The sequence below is a fragment of the Brassica napus genome, unplaced genomic scaffold (genome assembly GCF_020379485.1).
Source record: "Brassica napus cultivar Da-Ae unplaced genomic scaffold, Da-Ae ScsIHWf_4;HRSCAF=7, whole genome shotgun sequence".
In the NCBI taxonomy this organism is placed as follows: Eukaryota; Viridiplantae; Streptophyta; class Magnoliopsida; order Brassicales; family Brassicaceae; genus Brassica; species Brassica napus.
In genome coordinates this window covers 1-25,210 of record NW_026016573.1, presented here as the reverse complement: position 1 = coordinate 25,210, position 25,210 = coordinate 1, and the positions used below count along the sequence as shown (strand labels likewise).

At 38.8% G+C, this 25,210-nt stretch overlaps 4 protein-coding genes across 10 annotated transcripts; 1 reads left to right on the top strand and 3 right to left on the bottom strand.

Moving 5' to 3' along the window:
• Positions 1–552: 552 nt before the first annotated feature.
• Positions 553–4,600, bottom strand: LOC106410351 (CTD small phosphatase-like protein 2). 3 transcript variants are annotated; one of them, XM_013850844.3, is made up of 7 exons: positions 4,391–4,600; positions 3,460–3,723; positions 3,259–3,383; positions 3,090–3,171; positions 2,526–3,023; positions 1,848–2,185; positions 553–1,629 (listed from the first exon to the last, which is right to left on the bottom strand). In XM_013850844.3, the coding sequence occupies exons 2-7, from the start codon at positions 3,629–3,631 to the stop codon at positions 1,471–1,473; spliced, it is 1,374 nt and encodes a 457-aa protein (XP_013706298.1). In that variant the 5' UTR covers positions 3,632–3,723; positions 4,391–4,600; the 3' UTR covers positions 553–1,470. The 3 variants fall into 3 exon arrangements, with proteins under 3 accessions (XP_013706298.1, XP_013706297.1, XP_048630682.1); XM_013850843.3 differs by having other exon boundaries at positions 4,436–4,565; XM_048774725.1 differs by lacking the exon at positions 4,391–4,600 and adding an exon at positions 4,146–4,182.
• A 157-nt stretch (positions 4,601–4,757) lies between these two features.
• Positions 4,758–9,597, bottom strand: LOC106411391 (pre-mRNA-processing factor 39-2). 2 transcript variants are annotated; one of them, XM_013852144.3, is made up of 12 exons: positions 9,439–9,597; positions 9,255–9,355; positions 8,950–9,179; positions 8,563–8,730; positions 8,109–8,475; positions 7,896–8,039; positions 7,651–7,803; positions 7,455–7,574; positions 7,209–7,289; positions 6,944–7,093; positions 5,029–6,459; positions 4,758–4,952 (listed from the first exon to the last, which is right to left on the bottom strand). In XM_013852144.3, the coding sequence occupies exons 1-12, from the start codon at positions 9,515–9,517 to the stop codon at positions 4,890–4,892; spliced, it is 3,087 nt and encodes a 1,028-aa protein (XP_013707598.2). In that variant the 5' UTR covers positions 9,518–9,597; the 3' UTR covers positions 4,758–4,889. The 2 variants fall into 2 exon arrangements, with proteins under 2 accessions (XP_013707598.2, XP_022562092.2); XM_022706371.2 differs by lacking the exons at positions 9,255–9,355; positions 9,439–9,597 and having other exon boundaries at positions 8,954–9,155.
• Positions 9,598–14,379: 4,782 nt separating this feature from the next.
• Positions 14,380–17,570, top strand: LOC106407947 (flocculation protein FLO11-like). 2 transcript variants are annotated; one of them, XM_022706139.2, is made up of 9 exons: positions 14,380–14,732; positions 15,115–15,196; positions 15,288–15,368; positions 15,466–15,540; positions 15,627–15,707; positions 15,804–15,875; positions 15,965–16,226; positions 16,334–17,029; positions 17,162–17,570. In XM_022706139.2, the coding sequence occupies exons 1-9, from the start codon at positions 14,534–14,536 to the stop codon at positions 17,348–17,350; spliced, it is 1,737 nt and encodes a 578-aa protein (XP_022561860.2). In that variant the 5' UTR covers positions 14,380–14,533; the 3' UTR covers positions 17,351–17,570. The 2 variants fall into 2 exon arrangements, with proteins under 2 accessions (XP_022561860.2, XP_022561859.2); XM_022706138.2 differs by having other exon boundaries at positions 15,801–15,875.
• Positions 17,571–21,342: 3,772 nt separating this feature from the next.
• Positions 21,343–24,335, bottom strand: LOC125604263. 3 transcript variants are annotated; one of them, XR_007336086.1, is made up of 3 exons: positions 22,819–24,335; positions 22,174–22,231; positions 21,343–21,619 (listed from the first exon to the last, which is right to left on the bottom strand). XR_007336086.1 is itself a non-coding variant. In XM_048774724.1 (2 exons), the coding sequence occupies exon 1, from the start codon at positions 23,757–23,759 to the stop codon at positions 23,124–23,126; it is 636 nt and encodes a 211-aa protein (XP_048630681.1). In that variant the 5' UTR covers positions 23,760–24,335; the 3' UTR covers positions 22,610–22,720; positions 22,819–23,123. The 3 variants fall into 3 exon arrangements, 1 of the variants encoding a protein (XP_048630681.1); XR_007336087.1 differs by lacking the exon at positions 22,819–24,335 and adding an exon at positions 22,445–22,497; XM_048774724.1 differs by lacking the exons at positions 21,343–21,619; positions 22,174–22,231 and adding an exon at positions 22,610–22,720.
• Positions 24,336–25,210: the final 875 nt, after the last annotated feature.

Below are 25,210 nucleotides of genomic sequence, written 5' to 3'. Positions count from 1 at the left end.
CATCATAACCCGAGTTCTAATTTTAACCGTTAAAGTCGAGCAAATACCGTAGAAGAACCGGTTGACATAGAACCACGAGATTATAAAATGTCTTTTAGATTTGGAAGCGTATGTAGTTGTTGGACTATAGATTATAACTGTACAATGGTTTTCACAGTGTTTACTATAGAATGATTGACAAAAAGTTTCTCTGCAAAAGATGTGGAATGTTTACTATACGACGAGAATAAAATGTCTAAAGACTGATGAAATCTCTTGTCACGGATTATACAATTCCAACTGTTAAAAATATTACTTCAATGGGCAAACAGAGAGCCTGAGATTGGTTTTTAGCAGAGCTCTGCTTCCTGGGATATTCACTCACTCGGACGACATCACAGATCAAACACACTAATGAACTTAAAACCAATCACACAGCACACACATGGAGAACAAAACAAGCAACCCTCAGAAACTGATCAACAACACTACTGGAACTGAGATAATACATATTATTGATCATCTGCGAATGTGAGTGTATTATATAAGTCTTATTATCTACATGAAACAGAAGACAGGAACACGTTTGGACTGAGTTAACAGACTGGGAAACAGCTTTTAGTATAAAGATTACATTGGCTTCAGCTAAGGCAAACCAAAAGATTAGATATAGAGGGAAACAAAAGGCCAGAAGTAAAGGAAGCTGTTAGAGAGAAAAACAATTGACAAGTAAAAAACGGATGTAACATAACTTACTCAGTCATTTCCTTAAAGCGTATAATATAGTTAGAGTTGGTTACTTCGTTCGATGATAGATCTGCACATCAGGCATGCAAAATCATGAAAACTTTTACGAGGATACAAGACTATATACATATATACCATGGAGTTGAATCGATCATGGCATTTTCAGTATTCTCCCACCTCGAAGTATGATTTCTAATCTGAATTTTGCAACGGCCAGAGGCGCAAAAGTGTAATAACTTTGCTTAAAACCTTTAAAATAAACCATACAAGCTCAACTTCTGCATTATTAGCATAGCATTCTCCGTGTTTATATTACTGGTAAAAGGCAACTAAAAAGGTTTAACTATCAGTATAAGAGAAAGACATGAACGCAACTGGTGTTAACTTCCAAAATGATTTCACTCAATAAGAACTCATTTATACACATCCATTATCTCAGCTTAAACCAACTGTACATTTGTAACAATCTGCAAGATCTATCTCGGCAGAGAAGAACCATTAACAGAATAGGATTTAAGCCCACAACTAGTTCTTCTATTCAGAAGGTTCTAAAAAAAGCGAGCAAGCAAGGAATACTTACTCTCACTAGACTCAGACGAGCTTATTCTTTGGTTACCTAATTAACAGACCTAAAAGGAGGTTGAAGAACTAAAAATTAAGGGCCATTTTATGACTAAAATTCCAAAGGAGAGAAATCAGAATCTGCACTCGATGTATATAGACAAAAAAGAGAGAAGGAAGCTCTTATTCCTTGTTACCAAATCTCCTGCCAATGATAGGCCGAACATCATCAGCAACAGCCAAAGTCTCTAGGAAGGGAAGTATAGTAATCAAACCATCATCAGTTGGATCATCATACCAACTTTTGATAGGGATCCCGTTATTTATTTGCAACCTGTACACCTGAAACACATAGAAAGACAAAGAGTTAGATGGTCAGGTCAACAGGGAAAACTTTGAGTGTCTATAACGCTTTAGATTTGTGATGTGATATGAAGTTGATGAATGTGCCTTTTCATAAAATGAACAGTGTTCTTAGTAAGAGTGCATGATAAGCATAAAGAAACACCAGACATGAATGAAAATAGTCAATATCCATGGCCGATCTCCAGATGACGTACCTGCGGACAGTTGTCAATTATAGCCACTTTGGCCAAATCAAGACCCAGAACAGTTAAATCCTTGGTGTAAATTCCTTCCGAAAGAATGCACGAGTCTCGATAAAAGCGCTGCGATATGAACTTTCCATCTGGGTCCAATATATCTAGAAGTTGTGAAGCATAGATGCTGTGGCTAGCCGTGAAGATAACGACATGGAACAGTTCGACTACCCTCTCCAAGAACTTGTACAGGTGTGGCCTTTGCTTCACATAGACCGTGTTCTCTTGCATATTGAAGAAGACTCTAAAGGAAAAATCCGCACCACTGCACGATTCCAGAGTCGAATGGACCAAAGTTTCTGCATTTGAGAAAGAAAAGATATTTGGTAAGTTGAGTAGAACATCAACCTATAGTGGGCTAAGAGAAACGGTAAAAAATTCAACATTACAAAATCAATATAATGCTGCACTATATTTCTTACTCAATACACAAAATTGTAAAGGGTGATACCAAATTTAGAATTTGAATCATATAACCAATCTATACGAAGAAATAAGTCAAACTCATTCAGTTTCCAAATATAAGTCAATATAGGACACAAAGTTCAAGGAACAGCTGTTATAACGAATGAGCTCATTATAAGGACTACCATGAAAGGTCAAGTCAAACTCAAATCATAATCAAATAAGAAGACATACCATCCAAATCAAGGACAAGGGTCACATCCTTCTTTCTTAGGGTATCCCTAGGCCAATAGCTGGATACAACGTCCGATAGTTCCGGCTGATTTTTTATAAATAGCTGAGGATCAAAATCATCAGCTTGTTCAGATTCAGCAATATCCTCCGGTTGCATGTTGTGTGATCTTGTCCGGTTGAACGCCAGAAAGAAGTCATGGTTATCGAGAGTAATCCTGTTGTCAGCATCTGACTTGACATCATCTGTGTTGGCTGCTCCATCTTCCAAGTAAGGCAGTAACATGTACTGCTCTGGGAATATGAAATGAGGCAAGGGGCTTATCTCGGTGAAAGCATCATTGTTTCCACTCTCATCAAACGGCAAGCTCGCAATTAAAACGTCAGATATAAAGAAATCAGAAACGTTGCACGTCTGGTTGTCAAAGCAAATCTTGTTGCTGCTCTCGTCGCCTCCCCACCTGGGAATTTCCCAGTGCACAGAGTTTCCTGCCGTAAAGACTGAGGGCACAAAAGTTATTGTGTTGTTTGTATTAGAAAAGGCAAAACATAGATCGAAACAGCTACCTCGATCAGCTCCATCGAGTTCATCATTCAGAACAGGTGAAAATATTGTATCAGAGTTGAGCATATGATTGCAAGCCATCTCCTGCACAAGAATAACAAAGTGTTTAGTCATCTAGAATCTGTGAAATAAAAGGATAAAGGAAAGGCAGCTACATATATCAAATAATACCATTTTTGCGACTGATTCAGAAGCAGCATCAACGGAAGATGCAAACGCCTGAGACTGAGAGGTGTCTTCAACAAGCATTTCAGCGGGCTCGTTGGTTTTAACATCCCGAGCAAAAGTATCCGAACCTGAAGAAACAGACACGATCATCAGAGAGAGGAACCCAAATAAACCAATACTTTCAACAAGAGAAAAAACATTTACCAAGTTGCTGTTTAGCTTCGTCTTGGCAAGTAAGAGTAGCTGTGGTTGTGATGCTTTCCAAGTGCCCTGAGATTTTGGGGAGAGAGGATGAATTTCTAATAGTTGGTTTAGGTTTCTTAGAGACGACACCAAGAGGCTTGCTTGTTTTGCTCTTCATGTCTATATATGGCATTGGCTCTCTATGTCAGAATTATAGCGACCTCGGGTTGAGAACGTTTAGGGGGCAAGAAGGCTTTACTGAAAGGATCAAGCCAACAACATATGCTGCATAAAAAACAAACAGAGAACATCTCAATCAATCATTTGAATAATCAAACCCAAAATCCCCCAAAAAAAAAGAATCTAAACGGAGCATTGAAATGGAATCTAGACAAAACCGAGAAGACAAAAAAAAAAAACCAAAAGTCAACGTATCAGAAACAGCAAACCCAGAATCTTACACAGGAAAAACCCTAATTAATGGTCACAAATAGGTCTTAAGCTAATCAATCAGAGAAACAAAACTCAAACTTGACAAAGCTTCGCTAAAACTACAATTCCAACACTAAATCAGAGAGACACAGTTACATCGAATCAAGTAATCATTAAGCTAAACTCGAATAGCGAATATAGCAAAAAAGTTTACAAACCAAAAAAAAAAAAAAAAACAATTTCGGCAGAATTAAAATTTCAAACTATAGCTTTACCATAGACAGCTCATCGAAACAAAAACCCCCCCAAGTGAAAAATCAACAAATTAAAACTCTTTCTCCAGCACAATTAATAAGGAATAATCTTCCAGAAAACCCGCGTGAAAATGGCGGATTTGTCTTAAAAGAAGGTCCAACAATTCACGTCGTGAATAAGCAAAACAACCACATAATTAAGAAATCGAAAGTCAAACAACACAAAAAAAAAATGTAAAGCTGAAAAAAAAGCAAACGAAACATACACAGAGGAAGGAAGGGATCGAAATTTGGAGAAGACGAAGACCGACCTCTGAGAGAGAGAGAGAGAGCTTTCTGTTCTTCTTCTTCTTTTTTGTTTTTTTTAATTGATTTGTGGTCTCTTTCTCTACTACTTGAGGAGGGGTCTCTCTCTCTCTCTCTGGGTTTCTTTCTCTCTCTCTCGCAAAACTTCCACGAACGGTCAATACTGACTTATGACGGCTCCTGTTGGATCCAATCGACGGCTACGAATTGTTCCTTTGGTGGGCGCTTCTATTCCAATACAAACTCAACACGTGTCTAGTATTACCCCAGCTGGAATACTCTCACACGTAATTTGACGCGTGTCCAAGCCCTCCAACTTTTAATAACTTTCGGTTTAAGATTCCTTTCTACATTTTAAAATTTACGGAAATGTACTACAAAATATTAAATGAAAAGTATACTTTAAAAATTTAAATACACAACACAATGAACTGCAACAATTAAAGACTTTCATGAAACTCATATGGAGGTGATGGAAGTGTCAGAAGAGTGTTCTACTTCACGTCCTCCAGATTCTCCACTCTACAAGAATATCATATAGTATATTATTAGTAATCTCTTTAAGGTGATAACAAAAGATGTACAGTTCGAAGCCAACCTTTTGAACGTCGCTGTCCCTTGCGGAGACTTGTGGCACAGAGGAGGGTCTCTGTTCATCGCCTTTTGCTTCTCCTTGCAACTGTTGTTGTTGTTGAATATAGAGATGATACTGTTGCTGTTGCTGTTGCTGTTGCCATTGTTGCTGCTGTTGAAACCACTCTTGTTGTTGTTGTTGCTGGAACAGAATTTGCCGTTGATTTTGTGGTTCATGGCTCTGTTGCTGTGTATTGAATTGCTCCACTTGTTGAGACTGTGGGTGCTGAGTTCCAGCTTGAGCTTGATACTGTTTTGAGACGAGATTCGGATCTAGTTTCGGGTGAGGATTCTGATATGGTTGTGGTTGTTCAGACACGAGCTGTTGCTGTTGTTGTTGTTGGTAGTAGTAATTGTAATAGTAATATTGTTGCCACATCTGGTTATAAGCTTCGTTGCTCTGCACCTGACCTTCTAGTTGGTCGTTACTTTGCACTGGATGCTGAGGAACCTGAGACTGAGGATAAGCAAAGGATGGTTGAACCTGAGCTGCGGAGGCTTGATATTGGTTCTGCGGAATCTGTGAGAATGAGCTTTGCACTGCTGCTGGATTGTCAGAAGAGGCTACACTCATGTGCTGTCCAGGGGTCTGGGCTTGAGGGTAAGCATTGGATGGTTGAACCATGGGGTATGCAGAGCACTGACACTGGGTTTGCAGACTCTGTGAGATTGGGCGATTGTCTCGAGGCGCAACAGCCATCTGCTGGCTAAAACCCCCACGGCCAGTTGTGACTGAAGAATATGACATCTGGGGAGGTCTCTCTTGTGAGCGAGGTTTGGGATCTCTATGATTCTGGTTAAAATCTCTTCTCTGGAACCTGTTTCGACTAGCTTGCCTAATAAATTCTTGGTTTTGGTGACTTTGGGGACTTCTAAAGCCACTGGGTTGGATCTCTATAGCATCAGATTTCACAGTATCTGCTGAGCTGGAAGAGAAGTGAGCTTGTTTAGCGACAAAACCAGGTTCTGGCGTGGCTTGTATTGGTAGGCTTACTTCGCGAGAGCGTTCACCATCTTCATCCGACTTTAGTCCCGTAGACAGATCACTTTGTGACTCGCAGAGTTTCTCCCTATCTGCAACACTATTGGTTCCTTCAACGTGAGACTCCATATTAGGCTCGGTGTTTATATAGTCAGACAGCACAGCATCAGAGTTCAGAGGCAAGTCTTTCTTTTCTTCTAGTGGCGAAACAACTTTGCTGCCAGTGCCTTTGTTTGTTGATAGGTCCTGATTCAAGCACTCACGAGTCTTTTCTCTTCGTTGAATCAACTCTCTGAGTGAATTCCCCAAAGGACGGGACTCATGCAACTTCGCTTTGGCAGAATGTGGGAATAATTTAATGTGTCGACCCAAAGCCTTCCTCACATCATGTATGGTTCCAGAGAGGTCAATAAACTGCTTAAAATAGAGAGAGAGAGAGAGAGAGAGAGAGAGAGAGAGAGAGAGAGAGAGAGAGAGAGAGAGAGAGAGAGAGAGAGGAGAGAGAGAGAGAGAGAGAGGAGAGAGGGAGAGAGAGAGAGAGAGAAGAGAGAGGGAGAGGGGAGAGAGAGAGAGAAGAGAGGGAGGGAGGAGGGAGGGAGGGAGGAGAGGGAGGGGAGAGGAGGGAGAGAGAGGGAGAGGGAGAGGGGGAGAGGGGGAGGGGAGAGGGAGAGAGGGAGGGGGAGGGAGAGAGGGAGGAGAGGGAGAGGGGAGAGGGAGAGGGAGAGAGAGGGAGAGGGAGAGGGAGAGGGGAGGAGAGGGAGAGAGGGAGAGGGAGAGAGGGAGAGAGGAGAGAGAGAGAGAGAGAGAGAGAGAGAGAGATTACTAAGTATCAAACACATTCAATGCAATCAAGATATTGAAAGAAAACGAAACAGAAAAAGCCACAAACAAGAAATACCTCCATGTATAAATTTGATATGTTCTCCTTGTCCTCTGCGCTAAGACCGCCGGAGGAATCAGCCTGATGAGATATTTCTTTATCTATGATAGGATCTAACAAATCTATTTGTCGAGACCCTCCATGCATCATCATGAGTCTTATAAGCTCCTGTTAGCAAAAAGATTAACAGAGATTGAACCTTCAAAATGTTAATATATGCTAGAGAGGAGACTTATAATTCCAAATGGGATAGAACCTTCAGTCATAAACACACGTTACATACCTCTAGAAGTAATTTGCAGTGAGGAACTTTCTCATTGCCCTCTATCAGAATCTGAGCTGCCTCATCAGCACTGTTTGTTATCTAAGAATAAAGCAAGTCCTCAGATTAAGAAACCTTCGAAAATGTGCAATGCATTGAAGGTAAGGTAACGTAGTGACCCAAACAGTCCCCAGAACTCTATATTATGACATTTTAGTGACAGGTGATTGAAGCTATAAAATCTTCATGGGTCAAAACATTACTTACCATGTACTTGAGACGAGAAAATTGAACATACAACAGTGCGGTGGTTTCTACGTTTTCTTTTCCAACGAGTGATTTCTTCAGAGCCTCTCTGTATGTAGTAACAGCCGCTTCAAAATTCCCCTACATGGAACACCAAATAATTAGCTACTCTCTAAATCACCAAAACTAAAAGGAACCGAGTAGTGTAGGTCCATACCAGACGCTTCTCCATGTTAGCCTTCTTCGCCACATTTTCAACAAAACCAACACCAAGCTCCTCGCCACATCGGGACAGAGCAACAGAAGCGGCAGATGCATCTCCAACGTGTTCCTTGAACCGTGCATTAAATAGATGGATAGCAGATTCATTCTACAATAAACATACAAGGGCGTCAAGTGTATGTAAGGTCCTAGTGGTTCATCTTCCTTCTGATACACAACAGCAATTGTAATCACATATACCTTGACAAAAGTTTGTGATGCTCGAGCCAATGCAAAGTTTGCTAGCTCCCTTCCACCATTGCTTTCAACAAAGTCCACATAGCGGAACCAGAACTCAGTGTAATTAGCGCATGGTATTAAGCATCTCTCATAAAGCTTAATAGCCTGCAATTTAGAAATTAAAAAAGTTTTAAAAATATAAACAAGAAAGGAGTAAAAGCTAACCAGAAGTACCCAATCAAAGTCTCCATATGTTTCTGCAAAGCTCAGATACTTATGCCAATTGTCAAGCTGATTAGTGTCCAACGGCTTCACATGAAAATAAGGCCTGCGGATTTGTGTCTCAAAGCAACTTATTTTTTCCTTCAGTTGCTCTGAATCTTGATAGAACTGTTCCCCAATTGACAAGTACGCATGCAATGCTTTTGCCACAGCGAAGCTAGAGGAAGGACCCATAAAGTCTCTGATAACAACAGAGATCTCCTCATCACTGTGAGGCGTAGGGACCAAATCTTCTTCCATAGGGTCTGAAGAAAGGTCTCCGTTAACATCTATTCTACATTTAATCTTTTCTTTCAAAGAAGCTGCAATCTTTCTGAAGCTGTAAAAAAGTAGAACTTAAGCCACAGAAACTCAGAGTAACAGAACATCATGAGTATCATTATAGAACAACTGTAAAAGTACATACTTCTTGTAATAGAAATGCAAATTTTTGGATGGATATCTCAGGGTCCGGATATATACATGTGCCAGTGAACTCCATTGCTTCTTACCCAAGAGAAACTCTATGTATTTGTCCCAGAGAGCGCAGCAAGAATAATCTTTCCCAACAAATGAGAGTCCCCTCTCAAATAATCTGCCAGGATATGTTTATGTAATCAGTTCCAGAAATAAACCTTTTTGTTGAAATCAATAGATTGAGGAAATTGAACGAAACTAGCAGTCTATCGTCAACTAAGATGAACAATTTTCAGCCAAATGCTCTACTACATAGAGAAAAATTGCAATGATAAGTAAGCTTGTATTGGTTACTTAATGAAGAAACACAAAGCCTACCAATAAAATTAAGATATACCTACAAACATCATGAGGATCTTCATAGGCAGCAACAGCAAAAGTGCAATAGTCGAGCCATACATCTAGAGAATAAGTAGCTGCTTGTATTGCTCGTTCGAAAACGTCAACAGCATCGTCTAGAGTGCATAACTGTATCTTATGGTAAGCATACTTCCTCCAATAGCCATGGCACAAGGGAAACTCTAACAAGAAAGCATCGTAAACTAAACACAGCTTCTCAATATCATCCTACAATACCAAGAAAGCGTCGGAAACTCAGAGATATAAGGTACTGTTAAACGGAATGTAACGCAACGGACTTACTGGGAACGAAGTCTCTACTTCGGAGATTAACAAAGTCCAATCATCAAAATCAAGACTTCCACTTGAAAACGATTCCTTTAGCCAATCGTTATCAAGGAAATCTGCAGATGAAACTCAATGAGGTGACTTATTGAAATTCTGCAATAGGGAGAGAGAGAGAGAGAGGAAGATGATTAGGGTTTACCAGTAGAGCCGTCTGATTCTGGAGGCGGAGACGTTGGTTTCATGCCGGAGACGGCGGTGCTAACCTCCGTAGTCACCATTGAACGACACGACTTTAGTTTTAGTTTTTGTTTCACGGCCAGGGATTTCAATTTGACTCCAGTTATTATTAATTAGTCCTTGATGTATCTAATAAATCAATTCACGCATGTAATGTTTTCTTTTGTATTGAACACACCCATATTTTGGTAGCTGCGTTTCAATGTTTCTTCATGAATGCGATCATCATTTACTAATAAATGGTTACAGTTTCCCAGAGACTTAATTTGCAACCAAGATGTTTATTTTCTTTTGACAAGCCCTTACAATTATGCCAGCAGTATCTATACGTATTTGCAAATATTTCCTTGTGTTTTTATGTATTATATTTAAAAGTATTACTAGGTTGAGGCATGCGCGTAGGGTGAGTTTACGTTAACATACAATTACAAACAATTTAATGTTCATATATTAAAAACGGAAATATTGTGTATTTCAATCTTGATAGAGTAAAAACAATCTTTGACTTGGTCATTCTGTTTATTCATAATTGTATACGATTGTCTTGTAAATTCGTATTTGGAAATGCACACATAATAGTTTGTGTATATAAGGGATAAGCAGAATTATAAAATAGTTCTAAACTTATAGTAACAGAAATTAGTGTAGAATTGGACTATCGAACTCAATTTCCAGTGATCACAAAAATATGAGCGATAATGTGTCAAAAAAAATTCATAAGTGTACAAATCTTCTTGGACATAATATTATTTAAGTTGTGTCGATTTTTTTGGTTAAACTACAAAATTGTACAAAAACAAATATCCAACAAATGATAAGCCATTTGCGAATGACCTAATGTAAAATGAAAAACTTACCTTTGTGGCTTAATGTAAAATAGTGGACCAATGTTATCATCAAAATTATGTCCGTAAATAGACAATATACTCATTTACCAAACATCGAATAAAGATTGAGTCATTCCAAATACACACTATCAAACAGGCCAAAAACATATATAGATACGTCAAAAGTATCCTACAATATTCGATCATCAAAATGTGTCAAGGCAATCATATGTTTGGTAAATGATTCATACGCTGATCAGCTATGCTTATAAGTTATAACATATTTTGTTAACCATTTCGCAGTAATAAGGATTCAGACGATGATACGGAAGTGTAAGGTTTTTAAACATTGTATAATATACAATTGATTATAACTATAATTTACTTGGTCGTCATAATTTATATAACTTAGAATGATTCGTATGATCATAGTCTATGGTTAGTAGATCATGATGTGAGTTATATGATCATCATCAATATATGTCCTAGAGATCAGCTATTATGCAACAACATTGGCAACGATTTTAAATGAATATCCTTATATTCTCATAAAGTGTATAGTTGTCTAACATCGCGAGGACATATGTTGCAATAGTATGATTCTTTGTATATTATTATTAACTTTGAAATGATTCAATTGATCGTAGTATATGGTTAGACCATTTGTCTCTCTCTTTTTTTTAAAAAATATTATGGTGCTGGTAAAATGTTTGTAAGTGCAGCTTCGCATAGCTTGTCTTCCTGACGAATTGATTTTGCACTTACAAATTATTAAGTCGATTCTTATGCTGTCACATAAAGTAAATTGACAATCTAATTAAATAACACATTAGTAAGTTTCTTTTATAATTAATACAAACTCTATGTTACAACTTTTAAATGATTCTCGATTAATATATAGAGAATTTTCATAATTTACAATTTTTATCCACAAAATTACTATATGGACTTGTAACTGAAATGGGATGGAATTGATGTTGAATGTCGAATATTTTTTCAATAAAGTTTAGAAAGTAATAAACCTGCCGTTTTTTATTTTGAGAGTTAAGGGGTGGAGGATTTTTACATAAAAACGGCATACAATTTGATTTTGAGTAATTAATGCTATATCCATTTCAAACCCTAGAATATCTTCATTTCTCCTTTGATTGGTTCCCTTCAAAGACTAATCTCACGTGTATCTCGCATTCATAGCTAGGTAATTCATTATGTTTTTTTTTCTTCTCATTTTAGTTTATTATGTTTGCTTGTTCATCAAAAATTGAACAAAAATTGTACCCAATAACCCCAAAAAAAATTAATGAACTAACCAAAATTCTCGCGTAGCGGCGGGACTACTCCACAGCAGCTGAAAATGATTTGTAGAGCCATGGATTTTAGCTCGAAAGGATCGTTACAACTACAACTTTTGGTGAAAGCTACACAGATTGACGCAGCCATTGACTTCTACACCAATGTATTTGGTGCTTTGGTAGTCAACAACTTCACCAACCTTAACAGTCATCTTGTCTATGAGCTTCAACAATGATGCAAAAATCTGAAGCAAAAATTAGTGATCAATTTGGCTTTCACTGAGTTTTCCAGTCTCTCTGAAATAATTCCAGAATGAATTGTTGTAACGTTTGTCACATCTACCCTCCACACGCTCCTGCTCTGTGTACGGAGTACAAGACATGGAAGGATAGACATGTACTTTTCCCCAATGAAATGGATATTGAAGAACATAATCGTTTCTTAACTGTTAACGATGCTCTGAAAGGTTTTGAAAATTTAGCCTTAGATCTCAGTTGTCTCAAAGTTGGCTATCTCATTCATCACTACAATGTTTTTCAGTCACATGATTGTATTGAACCTCTATTCAATTCCAAACTTGATTGTCATAATCACTATAGTGGATGCGGCTTTGAAGAATTACGATCGCAACTACTTTCTCAGTCATATCTTCATTTGTGCTTCTGAAGAGGAAGATTTCATCTCTCTGGTAAAATTTAGTTTATTTTGTGTTAGTTTTTTAATTGAACCTTACGCAATCTGTTTTCTCTTTTCTTGAAGGCAAACATGGCATTCGCTTCATCTACGAACTATCCATCTTGTGGGGATTGACAACACTTGTGTCTCTAGTCATTGAGAAATTTGGTTTCTGCCAAGCCTTACAGTTTGCGATTGTACCAGCAATAATCATCACTCATCGGCATCTCCAAAGCTATTAACATACCTAATAATAGAAGCTACTGGATGATTGATCGGAAAGTAAGTTCGAGAATCTGATACCTGATACCATGGCTTCATCTGGTTTATAACTAATAGTGGATCTTTATCTTTGCAGTGGAAGAAGATATGAGAGGAACTCGAAGGAAGCATCTACTCTTTGCTATTTCATTTTAGTTTTCCTGGAAGGAATTTGATATCATTTACTTTGCGATAAGTGATAAACATTCTCAAGTATGTATCTGAGCTAACATTGCCACAAATTTTTTTTTGTGACAAAACCCTCTCTCTCTGCTTTGATGAAATCCCGAGAAAACATCACAATGCAACACAAATGAAAAAGCAATGACGAGTATATTTGCGCTTCCAGGGAGATAAAACATATCAAGCATGTTGGTTGGTGCTTCTAGTAAACCCGGTTATATTTTTGATTTCTTGTCACTCTCTTTAAGCACATCAAGAAGTTGGCTTCCCACTTTGAGTTTTGTTTGTTTCGGTATTGCTTCTGTGTATTGGTTAAGAGCATGAGCTGCTCTTAGTCTCTCTCTTGCTGTCAATGGTGCTATTTTCGAAGAGTCATTGCTTGTTTCGACTGATTCACTTCCTTGTTTTTATTAGACTTTGTCCTTAGAGGGAAGAGAATCGGCGGATGTTGTTGTGATGGAATTGTCTTCTTTTGCTTGAAAGTAATAACCTTGTTCAATCTAGTGATGTCGAATCTCTATGCTTACCATGAGATAGATGGAGAGAAGTTACTCTAATTAGGAAGATTATGAGAGAGAAAGGAGTGGTGAAAGAAGTTGGCTCTAGCTGGATTCAGAGCAAAATGTTGCAATACAACTTTAATATCTTTTCAAGTTTTTGAGATTTTGGTTAAGTAAAAACAATGTTAACCATAGATATAATCTGAGAAATGAATTGTGTGAAGAACAGAAATAGTATTACAGAGTTTTCTTCATGAACAAGAGTTTGGAGTAACAAGCAAAAAAGCCAACTTCATGTCTTTAAGAGAAGAAACTTGCATCCCTTAATAGTATTACTCTTCATGAATGTATCAGGTGGTCATCTTGGGACTCTAAGGCCCATCTCTGTAGTAAACAGGAAGAGAAATAAGGACCGAACAGAAAACTTGTCTTATGTAAAGAAGAAAAAAAGGTTGGGCTTTCCGCTTATATGTTCTATGGTGAGAGCCTTTAACACAAAATCTTGTGAAACTACAACTAGTCAAGCAATCCCATGGATCATGGACTAGTTTTCTTAGACTGACATTCATATAAAATTAAGTCTTTACAGGGATTTTTTCTACTATTATTGATCTCCAAAACTTTAGTGGGATTACTAGAACTCAGAAAGGGTTTGTACTTGATAAAAGATGCAAGGATCTTTTAAGCAGAAAAAAGATGCAAGGATCTCACATGGTAACCGTGAAATTATGTGCCTGCATGAATTAGTTAGTCCTTGATGTTAGCTATAAATTAATTTACGCCCGTATTGTTTTGTTTGTACTGAACACACCCACATTTTGGCGGCTGCGTTTCACCATTGTTACAATCAACCCGAAACTTAATTTGCAGCAGGCAAAACGTTTCTTTTCTTCTGACACTTCAAAAATTTGGGAGTGTTTTAAAAGGAAATTACTAATCAGCCCTTACAGTTTTACCACCAGTATTTAGAAGTATTTGCAAATATGTCCTCAAACTTTAATGTATTAGATTTAAAAATATAAAGTTTCAAAATTTAAAATATTTACCAAAAATGGAATGAAGTTGAAGTTGAAGTTGAATGTCGATAATTTGTTCAATAAAGTTTAGAAAGTAGCGTCTTCTATATACTTAATTTGAATATATTATTTTCCTGTTTCACAAAACCGTTCAGTATAAAAAAGGCCAAAGATTGAAAGAGAGAGAGAGAGAGAGGGAAAAGAGAAAGAAGGTTTCTTGATACTCGAAGCCAGCGAGAGAGAGAGAGAGAGAATCCTTTTTGTTCGTTCTTTTGCGTGTAGAATCGCGACTGTGAAAGAAAATGGGAAAATCGAAAGCGAGCAAAAAGCGCGCGAAAGACGTAGCCAACGACGTAAACGCGGCGGAGGTAGCCATGGCGAAGGCGGTTCAGAGGTTGCAGGAAATATTCAGGGAACACTCCGAACAAGAGATCCGTGCAGCGCTTCTAGAATGCAATATGAACCAAAACTTCGCCATCGATCGTCTTCTTTCTCAGCAAGGTGTTTCTCTCCAAAAGTTTCTTCCTTTCCTTTCTCGTTTTTACGCTTTAGCACTTGCTTTGATCGAAAGTATAGCGAGAAGATGAAAGGAAACAGAGTAACGAGATGTCGACATGGCAATCTTTTCCTTGCTTGGGTTAACTCAACAGCTATTTTATCTATTTCTGGAAAGACCCTAAAGAACAGTTGTCTTCTTCTTCTTCTTCTTCTTCTTCTTCTGTATTGTTTCTTAATAAGAATTGCTTCTTCTGCATTGATATTGTACAGTCTCTGCAATATCGCTCTGTTTTTTGTGTTCAACATCCTTAATTAGAAAAGTTATCTTTGCTTTGGGATTTCTTGTCCATCAAGTATGTTTTCTGACAATGTGCGTGTGGTTCAGAGAGGAGTAATGAGCAAGGAGCCAGTACTCAGTTACCTGATTCATCATCTAGTAGCCTTGTTCCAATTGTTCCAAGTCAAAGGTTCGTTTAGTGTCCTTCTCTGCTAGTTTCTTGTCACATGTTTTAAGTTTGTCAATTAAAGTTTCATTTTTTTTGTGAGCTTTTCTTGCAGTGATCTAACAAATGGCGAAACCAGGAGTGTGCCAACTAGTTCGAATGAAGCAGCTCCTTCCTTGCCTGTGCCATCATCTAGGTATCAATCTGTTTGAAGTTGTTTTTACTTCTGGCCAGTGAACAATGGCTGTTTCAAGCTTGTTATAACATTCCTTGCTCTATCCTTATCTTTGCAGTGATGTTGGTGAAACCAGGACTGTGCCAATTAGTTCCAGCGAAGCAGTTCCTCCCTTGTCCGTGCCATCTTCTAGGTATCTATCTTCCTGGAGTTGTGGTACCTCTTGCCAGCGAACAATGGCTGTTTCTCGCTTGTAACTACATTCCTTTGTCCATGCAGTGATGTTACAAATGGTGTAACCAGGAGTGTGCCAATTAGCTCCAATGAAGCAGCTCCTTCTTTGCCTGTGCCATCTTCTAGGTATCAAAATCTTCTTGTAGTAGTTGCTGTACTTCTGGCCAGTGAACCATGGCTGTTTTTTTTCTGACATTCTTTGTTCTATCCTTGTCTTAGCAGTGCTATAACAAACGGTGAAGCCAGGAGTGTACCAATTACCTCGACTCGTCCCTTGTCCGTGCCATCTTCTAGGTATCTATCTTCCTGGAGTTGTGGTACTTGTTGTGTCCATTGAACAATATCTGCATCTCGCTTTGTGACATTCATTGTGTCTTTTGCAGGCCTTTATTACCAAACGTTAAACCTAAGAGACAAGAAACTAGGATGATATCTGCTATTGGGCCACCAATGGCTGAAGTTTTGAGGGGTTTACATGCACCACCAAAACAGAATGTAACTAAAGCTCCTCTCAAGGCTGATTCTCCCTTGAAGCCAGATGCTACTAATAATCCAATCTTTAACTCATCTACTAAGTCTGGTGCTACTAGAAATCCTCAACACTCAGCTTTTCCAATGGCTACAATGACTTCCATGTCCACCGATGTAAACTCTTTTTTTTTCCTCTCATAAAGCATCAAATCTTTTTTTTTCCATCCTTAAAAAACGACTTGTCTGAATCATATTTTGGTTTGATTTTTTAAATTTTGCAGGGATTTGGAACCTATCCTATCTCTGAACCACATATTAATAATCAACAAGCCATGAACCGCTATAACTCACTGGGTCAGGTTCCTTTAGAGCAGTATGGTAATGTGATGAACTCTCCTTACTTGTGGCGCCAAGCACAGAACGAGAGATACAACATGCCATCATCAGCACCATTTCAGCAACGTGGTGGTGGTAGTAACATCAACACTTTGGCGCATCATGGTCATATGATGATGAGCTCTCCTCACACCTGGCCAGAACAGGACGGCACTTCCATTTATGAGTCTCTGAATTCAGTGTTTGCTCCGTACAGAAACAGTACCTTGCCTCTGTCAGCTACCTCTAGTGTTCCTACTTATCACGATTCTGCTTACGGTGGTGGCATGTTGAGTGGCAACTCAAGGTTTGGGTATGAAGATGTCTCAAGAAATCATTTGCCATCAAACTCGAGTGGTGGTACCTCTACTAGTCCTTCCTCTCACGGTACTGATTACGGTTTTGACATGACGAGTGGTAACGCTGCGAACTCGAGGTTGGGGTATGAAGATATCTCAAGACCTATCTTGCCGTCAAGAACCTCTAGAGTTCCTTCATCTCACGGTTCTGATTACTACGGTCGTGACATGTCGAGTGGTAATGGTTCAAACTCGAGGTTGGGGTATGAAGATGTCTCAAGAATTCACATGCCATCAATTCAGGTGTGAAATCCCATCAAATCTCTCTTAGGGTTTTGGTATATCTATATACCAACTAAGATGACTTGTCATGTAGGGTAACGCTTTTGTTGTGTTTCTTCTAATTCTTGGTTCGTGGTTTTTTTTATCTCTCAGGGTAGAAGCCTATTTGAGTGGCGTGTGCAAGGAGAAGATAGTTACAGAGCCAACCCGCCTCGTAGCCAACAGGAACGGGAGGCTTACTTTGAAAGAATCGGAGCTGACTTATTAGCATCATCTCTGGACCAAGAATACAATACACGTGTTCCATCTGACCAAACCCAGCAACGGCCAAGAGACAAGTAGTGTAAATCAACCAGCTCAGAACTGATGACTTTCTTTCTAGTGTTTTAGCTTTCATTATAGGTACAAAATAATGCTTTTAGCCTTAGAAAAAAAAAACTCAAATAACGTTTGTCCTGTGGTTCGATATCTTGCCATCATTTTTGTACTTCCAATGTTTACATGGCAACGATTGATTGTTTTCCTTTTAGTGGAATAATCAAAAAATAATATACACGGCAAATTACTCTCTTTGGTAGACTACATATGGACGTAACATATGTGTTAAATCTTAGCTGCTGATATATACATTAAAAAAAGTTGTAACAAATCATAGACATCTATTACAAATCAGTCTGTTATTAAAATTCAAAAGTCTCAGTCTGTTATAATCAAAGCAGGAAGAAAATTCCTACCTTTATCCACTCAACTTTGTCCTCACAATTATCAGAAAACCACCCCTGGTTTCTGGTATTCCGGCGAAAATTCAGATGGCGAACTACAGCAACAGCGGTAACGTCACTGGCCGCCACTTGATTAGTCCTTGATAGAGACAACCCACCACCGTCTCTGTTTCCCTCACCGGGCAACAACGACGCCACAGTTCCGATGCTCTCTTTCAAAACCTTCATCTGTCTCTTTAGCGTTTTTTGACGATGACACAGCGATTTGGACATTTGTTTCTACTTTATCTGTCTCTTTAGCGTTCTTGTAATTTGGCCGAAGCAAGAGTGGATAAGAGAAACAGAGAGTTGGTGAAAACATGTCTATCTCTCATTTCTTTGCTGCAGATATCGACAACAAATGGCTACGTGAGGTTCCCGCTAGATTTTTATTTTGATGCATGCCTTCGAATTCAGTTTCGATTTTAATTCTCAGGCAGGGCATCACTCTTTCAGATCTTTTGGAAACCAGCACCGACGGTTTATCCACTGAAACCCACGTTACAACATGATTTAAGGTGACAGTGAAAAGCTGCGGTATCCGGTTTAACTGAACCGGTTTGAATTCTGATTTGTTTTTGGTCTTTTTCTTATAGCAGAAATTATCACCTTCTCACCCCCCCAAGCTGATGATGAGAATGATGGAATTTGGTGGAGGATGAAGGAAGTTTGATGTTCTGTTTCTTTTACGTCTATATTCTTAATTTGCGATTGACATTTCTATTTGATCGAAATCTTCTTTCCGGTTTGGAGTTAATAACTGTTTTAAAGACTGCGATTGATAATGTATATTTTCCGTTTGATCAATTTATTTATGCTTCATTAATTATTCATATTTAGCTTTCAATTAATGTACTTCTTTAATAAATTTTGGCAAAAACTTACAAGTGATTTCGATAGTGTAGTGTAGTTTTTTGGTATGAAGAATGCTAAGTTTGTCCAATTTTAAGTTCTTTAGCTTTTTTTTTGTTTGTTTGTAATTAGGGATGTGCATTCGGGTTCCGATCAGGTTTCGGCTCGGATACGTTTGAGCTTTGGATTTTTGGGTTTACAAAAATCAGCTTCATTCGAATATTATAAAAATTGGATTGGTCTCGGTTTGGGTTTGATAACATGCCCAAGAACCGGTTGAACCCAATATGATTTCGGGTTTCAGATTTTAATCGGGTTTCAGATTCTAAAACACTAATTTGTACTTGGTTAGACCCTTAAAATACTTACTACTGTATTCAAGTAAGGAACACTTATCTGAATGTACTCAGCATCTGTATGTATCAGTGATTGTCATATACGTTAAACAAAAGATCATGGCTAACCAAAAGATCATGTGCTAAAAGAACCTCTATTTACTAAAATCAGACACAAAAATACAGAACAAAACTTGTAAATCAGACACAAACGTAAAAACAGCATTAAAACTTTATTAAAATTGAAACCAAATAAAGATTAGCACTGTTGAAATGAATACCAAGAAATATTCATGATCCAAAAGAAAACCAAACAAAAGCAACATTATTCAAGGAAATGAAAACCAACTCTTTCAAACTTCAACCTTCAAACTTCAGATATAATTGTTAAGTCTATGAGCCTCAAACTCTGATTAGACACACATACCGTAATATACAACACTACCCTGGAATTTGTCTAGTACATTACCGAACTGCACTAAACTAGCACTACTTTATGATCAAACCTGGATTGAAAGTGGTACAAGTCGCAGTAGTATGTCCTTTGTTGTTATGTCTTATGTTGCTTTGTTTACACGTGGATCTCTATCGGAACAAATCATCATTGTTTTTTTCTTTGGTAAAAATGTGAAATTCATTACAATTTTAAAAAATTTGACATAATTACCGTGATAACAAAAAGCTGAAATGGAAAAAAATCTGAAGGACAGAAATAAAATCTAAAGACAATAACAAAAGCTAAAGCAACAAACTTATCAATCAAGAGACCATCGACAAGCAAAACCTAACTATAAAGAGATGATATCAAATGAGGCATTTGGTTCGAAGAGGAATTCAGAGAAAGTACTGAACCTCGTGATATTTCCACCAGACGAAAATAGTACACTGATAAGAGGATTGTGAAATCAATGATGAGCTATACTCATGATTTCCCACATCAACCTATGTTACTAGTGACAACCGATAGAGATGTTGGAATCCACTATGATCACTATATTATATTGGCAGCGATTCGAAGTGGTCTTTGGAATGTTCCATCAGTGGCCAAGATGTCCCATGCCTATTGGATTTGGGAACATATGCAAAGAGGACGTGCTTTCCATCTGCGTCGAGTTGGCAGATGATTTGTTAAGTTTGTATAAAAACTAATGGATTTGTGCAAGAATTAGCTCAACTATGTGTTTTGTTTAGTTCATACTCCTTATCTCTAATTAATTAAACCTCTCATAATTATGTAGATATTCTTCATAATTCCCCAATCATGGATTCATTTCACTTTTCTTTAACAGAATTTTGAAGTTGAATCTGTTTACAACAAACAATTGAATGAAAATAATGATAAAAATAAAGAAGAGAATCCATAGAAATTAGGGGTGGGCATTTCGGTTTAATTATGGGTTCGGTTTGGTTTGGTTTATTTCGATCTATGAAAATTTTAACCAAAGTAAACCCAAATTAGTTTGGTTTGATTTATGCTTGGTTTGGTTCGGTTCGGTTTTATTTTGGTTTGTGTTTAGGTTGGTTTAATTTGGTTTTCTTTGTGTTTGTTTAGTTCAATCGAGTTGATTTTTTTGTTTTCTTCTACTTCAGTTACAAAAATATAATTTATAAAACATAAACAAATCATCATTTGACACTTAAATCACATAATTCTTCATATTTTAAGCCAAACATCACAATAAAAATGTAAAATATGTAATTCAATAAATTTATATTGTTATCTTCAGACATAATATAAATATCATAAGTAATTTTCAGTTTTGATGTTAATGTATGAGATTCATATTCTTTTATTTTTTTGGTTGTGTTTATTCTACTTATTTAAAAGTAAAATGTAAAAAAATTATGTTTAATTGTTTAGGTTAAATGGTTAAATATATTAAATTTTAATATATTAGTATATTTAATTAATCTAATTTTTTTTAAGTCAGTTTTCCGGTTCGGTTCGGTTTAAAACCAAACCAAACCATTTGAGTTGATAAAATCTTGAACCAAATAATTTAGACATGTATTTTGGTTTGGTTTGGATCCGTTTGGGTATGGTTGGGTCAGGTTTTTTTGTCCATCCCTAATAGAAATAACGATTTAGACATAATATAAAATCAGCCCGTTTGTGTCAAAAAAGTTATATACAATCTTTCCCAAAAAATTACAATCTTTACCCAAAATATTACTATCAGGACTTATGAAGTTTGGAAAGTAATGTATTTTTTATATACCTAATTTGAATTTTTTTCCCGTTTCCCAAAACCATTCATTATAAAACCCTCCAAGATTGATAGAGCGAAACAGAGAGGGAAAAGAGAACGAAGGTTTCTGTGACACCCGTCACTTTCGAGATATAATAATAAATAAAAGCGGAAATAAAATAATAATATAACTCAAATAATAATAATAATCTCCATCATAATATAAAAGTCAATACGATAGCATAAGGCCAAAAGGCCCGATAACGATAACATCCGAAATATAAAATACGACATAAACCAAAAGTTTGAAATGAGAAATAAACATAAGCGATAGATAGCAGCTCAAATGCCCAAAAGCGATAAAACGAAAAGAGTGATAGAAGTCCAAAGCCCGATAGTAGTAAAAGCCCAAAAGCCCCAAATAGCACCAAGAAGCCCAAGTCTGATAGGATCACTCCTGCTCATTGATCTCACCTAAAAGGGGGAAAGAGTGAGGGGTGAGCGACAGGGGAATCGCCCAATGAGGTATGGGATGCTATCCCGAAGTCCGGGAACACGGACATAACATTTCGAATAATTATAATTTAAATCTAATACATGTCAAACACGGTACCTAAAGTACCCAAGCAACAAACAATGGTCCTAGCGAGGTGTACACTCGCTGCCCACTAACAGGCCAAATGAAACACGCCGACCTAAGTGCTTGGTAACACCGCCGTTAGACGATTTATCGACCTCTCCAGAATACGGTCCAGACGGTCGACTGAATCTGGCCGTACCCTTACAAACAATCTGACATACAGGAACACCTTCCTGTAGCCGCCCCAAACATATCCATAACTAAGAATTATATCAAGTGAATCAATCATTGTTGAACCATCTACCACCATAGTTCCGGTTTAAGCAAAGAACCTAATAACCAAACAAGCAATGACATACTCGATTCAAGCAGACGGAACATATTAGAAATAAATTATATTTATTCAGAATCCTAAGCCGTGAACGAGAAGTTCGGAATAGACACTCACCTTAGCAAGGAAGAGGAGTGGTATCTATGAACTCCAACTGCTCAAATGGACTCCAAATCTGAAATCAGATCGAAATTCCGAGTCAAAACGCCTTTCGAACGGTTTTAAAACGGGTATTTACGGGAAAGTCAACCCGCTGGTCAAAGATCAATTATTTCATTAATTATTTAATTAATTAATTAATCCGGTTTATCTTAACCGATTTCCAATTGATTTTAACCGACCGGTTTAACCTAACCGAATTGAAATCAATTTAAACCGGCTAACCAACCGGTTAACCGAGTCAACCGAGTTGACTCGCTGAGTTGACTCGGCCGAGTTGACCGAGTCACCGGTGTCGGTCACCGGCGGCGGCGGCGTCTGACCGGAGAGTTGGCCGGCGGCGACGGCGGAGGACGGCGGAGCTGCGGTAGCGGCGGCGGCGCGTGAGTTTCACGCGCGGCGCGCAGGGTGATCTTCTGGAGGCGCGTGAGGGCTCGTACGGGCTCCAATCGCGGTGCGGTTGGTGTCTATGGCTTCGTCTTGACGAGAGGAACACGATGATGGTCTTGAAGGCACGAAATTCTCAACGGTTAGGAAGTTATGGGCGATTTACTAACTGGAACCGAAACTGAACTTAAATCATGGGATTTTCGCGGTGGTTACCTGCGATTAACGGTGGTGGCGAGCTCAACACGGTCACGGGGTGCAGAGGCTATAACGAACTCCGGTGACGACCTCAACCTCTCCGAATCCTTCTTCTCACCTCCCCTTCTCTTCTTTTCTCTTCCCTTCTCTTCTCTACTCTTCTCTTCTCTCTGATTTTTTTTTTATTTTAATTGCAGGTGACATAGTGGAGAAGGTGGGTTTAATAGATGTGTTAATGGGTGGAGTTGGTGGAGTGGAGAAGTTAGGTCGTGACAGTTTCTCCCCCACTAATAAGGAATTCGTCCCGAATTCGAGTCAAGAACTTACTGCCCAACATCATCCCGAAAAAGTTCTGGATAATCAATCCTCATGTGCGGCTCAGACTCCCAGGTCTCCTCCAGAATCCCGTTTCTCTCCCAACGAACTTTGACCAACATGGTCATCATACCATTATCTGCTCTCACTTGGCGATCCAATATCTCCACTGGCTGACACGGCGCACGCAAATTTCTATCAAGGTCACTGGGCGGCTGTTGCAAAATGAGCTCTGGTTCTCTCACGACTTTCCTTAAAACCGAAACATGAAACACGTCATGGAAGTCTGATAACTCTTCCGATAAATCCAATCGGTAAGCAACTGCTCCAATTCGCTCCAAAATCGGGTATGGTCTCATATATCTTGGTTTAAGCTTGTTCAGCTTCCGAGTCTTAGATCCTCCTTGAAATGTCCTCATTTTCAGGTATACAAGGTCGCCAACCTGGAACTCCAAATCCTTACGCCGCTTATCTGCATAACTCTTCTGACGGTCATGGGCTTCCTTAAGCCGAACCTTGAGCATCTCAACTTGCTCTACCGTCTCTTGAACCATAGCTGGTTCTATCTCACGCCGCTCCCCCACTTCTGTCCAACAAAGTGGTGTGCGACAAGGCCTACCATATAGAGCCTCATATGGTGCCATCCCAATACTCGAATGATAGCTGTTGTTGTAGGCAAACTCGGCTAGAGGTAGATACTTCACCTAACTACCCTCCCAATCTAAGACGCAAGCCCTGAGCATATCCTCTAAGGTCTGAATAGTCCTCTCTGATTGACCGTCTGTCTGCGGGTGATAAGCCGTACTCATATGCACTTTCGTCCCAAGCGCCTTCTGGAAGGCTCTCCAAAATTCGGACGTAAACTTTGTATCTCGATCTGATACAATGCTGACAGGAATTCCATGCAATCTCACAATCTCGCTGATGTAAGTCTGTGCTAACTGATCAGCTCTGTCCGTCTTCTTAATAGCTAGAAAATGGGCTGACTTGGTAAGTCTATCCACGATTACCCATATTGCATTCTTTCCTCCTAAGGTCGTCGGCAACCCCGTCACAAAATCCATAGTTACCATGTCCCATTTCCACTCTGGCAATGGCAGGTTCTGCAATAACCCGCTAGGCACCTGATGCTCGGCCTTGACCATCTGACACGTCTGACACTGCGATATAAATGAAGCAACATCCCTCTTCATGCCAGGGCAATGATAATAACGCTGAGATCCTTGTACATCTTGGTGTTTTCTGGATGGATAGAGAAACGCGAGTGGTGTGCCTGCTGCAAGATTTCCTTTTTTAACAACTCGTCATTAGGCACACAAACCCTGTTCCGATACATGAACATCCCACTCGAAGCTGTATGATATCCAATACTCTCAATCTCGATCTGCTTACACAAAGCCTCATCAGCATCCTGAGCTTTGCGTATTTTACTCAGCAAATCTGCCTGCTCTACAGCCTCGAGACAAACGGTGTCTTCGTCCACAGTAGTAGCACACAATCTGAGGCTAGAGAGCATCCCAGTAAGCTCACGAACCTCTTTGGTTCCTGAAACATCGCTTCTGCGCCTACTCAAAGCATCTGCCACCTGATTAGCTTTTCCCGGATAATAAGTAATCTCCAAGTTGTAGTCTGCTAACAACTCCATCCATCTACGCTGCCTCAAATTCAAATCCGTCTGAGTAAAATATGTACTTCAGACTCTGGTGGTCTGTGAAAATCTTCACCTTCTCTCCATACAAATATGACCTCCAGATCTTTAATGCAAAAACGACTCCTGCTAACTCCAAATCATGCGTAGGATAGTTGACCTCGTGAGGCCTCAACTGGCGTGATGCATATGCAATGACCTTACCCTCCTGCATCAATACACATCCCAATCCGGTTCCTGACGCATCAGTGTAGACCTCATATGGTATCCCTGGCCTCGGAAGTACCAAAACGGGCGTCTGTGTCAGTTGTCGCTTCAACTTAGCCTTTAGCGAAAACTCCTTCGCAGCAAAAAAATTGACGCCTGGACCAAATCAAAAATTAACCATCTTTGCTGCCCGTTAACAGCTTCTTCCTTGGGCTCGCACTATGCTTAGAAAAAATCTCT

Excerpts from the sequence above, each read along its gene's own strand:
- LOC106411391 (XM_013852144.3), bottom strand. The coding sequence starts at position 9,517 with ATGGTGACTACGGAGGTTAGCACCGCCGTCTCCGGCATGAAACCAACG. Across the intron at positions 9,180-9,254 it reads AAGTAGAGACTTCGTTCCCA|GATGATATTGAGAAGCTGTG; the intron begins GTAAGTCCGTTG and ends TTGGTATTGTAG. Across the intron at positions 4,953-5,028 it reads GGGACAGCGACGTTCAAAAG|AGTGGAGAATCTGGAGGACG; the intron begins GTTGGCTTCGAA and ends ATATTCTTGTAG.
- LOC125604263 (XM_048774724.1), bottom strand. The coding sequence starts at position 23,759 with ATGGCACCATATGAGGCTCTATATGGTAGGCCTTGTCGCACACCACTT.
- LOC106407947 (XM_022706138.2), top strand. The coding sequence starts at position 14,534 with ATGGGAAAATCGAAAGCGAGCAAAAAGCGCGCGAAAGACGTAGCCAAC. Across the intron at positions 14,733-15,114 it reads TCGTCTTCTTTCTCAGCAAG|AGAGGAGTAATGAGCAAGGA; the intron begins GTGTTTCTCTCC and ends CGTGTGGTTCAG. Across the intron at positions 15,708-15,800 it reads TTGCCTGTGCCATCTTCTAG|CAGTGCTATAACAAACGGTG; the intron begins GTATCAAAATCT and ends TCCTTGTCTTAG.
- LOC106410351 (XM_013850844.3), bottom strand. The coding sequence starts at position 3,631 with ATGCCATATATAGACATGAAGAGCAAAACAAGCAAGCCTCTTGGTGTC. Across the intron at positions 3,024-3,089 it reads ACTCGATGGAGCTGATCGAG|TCTTTACGGCAGGAAACTCT; the intron begins GTAGCTGTTTCG and ends TTGTGCCCTCAG. Across the intron at positions 2,186-2,525 it reads CCTTGTCCTTGATTTGGATG|AAACTTTGGTCCATTCGACT; the intron begins GTATGTCTTCTT and ends TCTCAAATGCAG.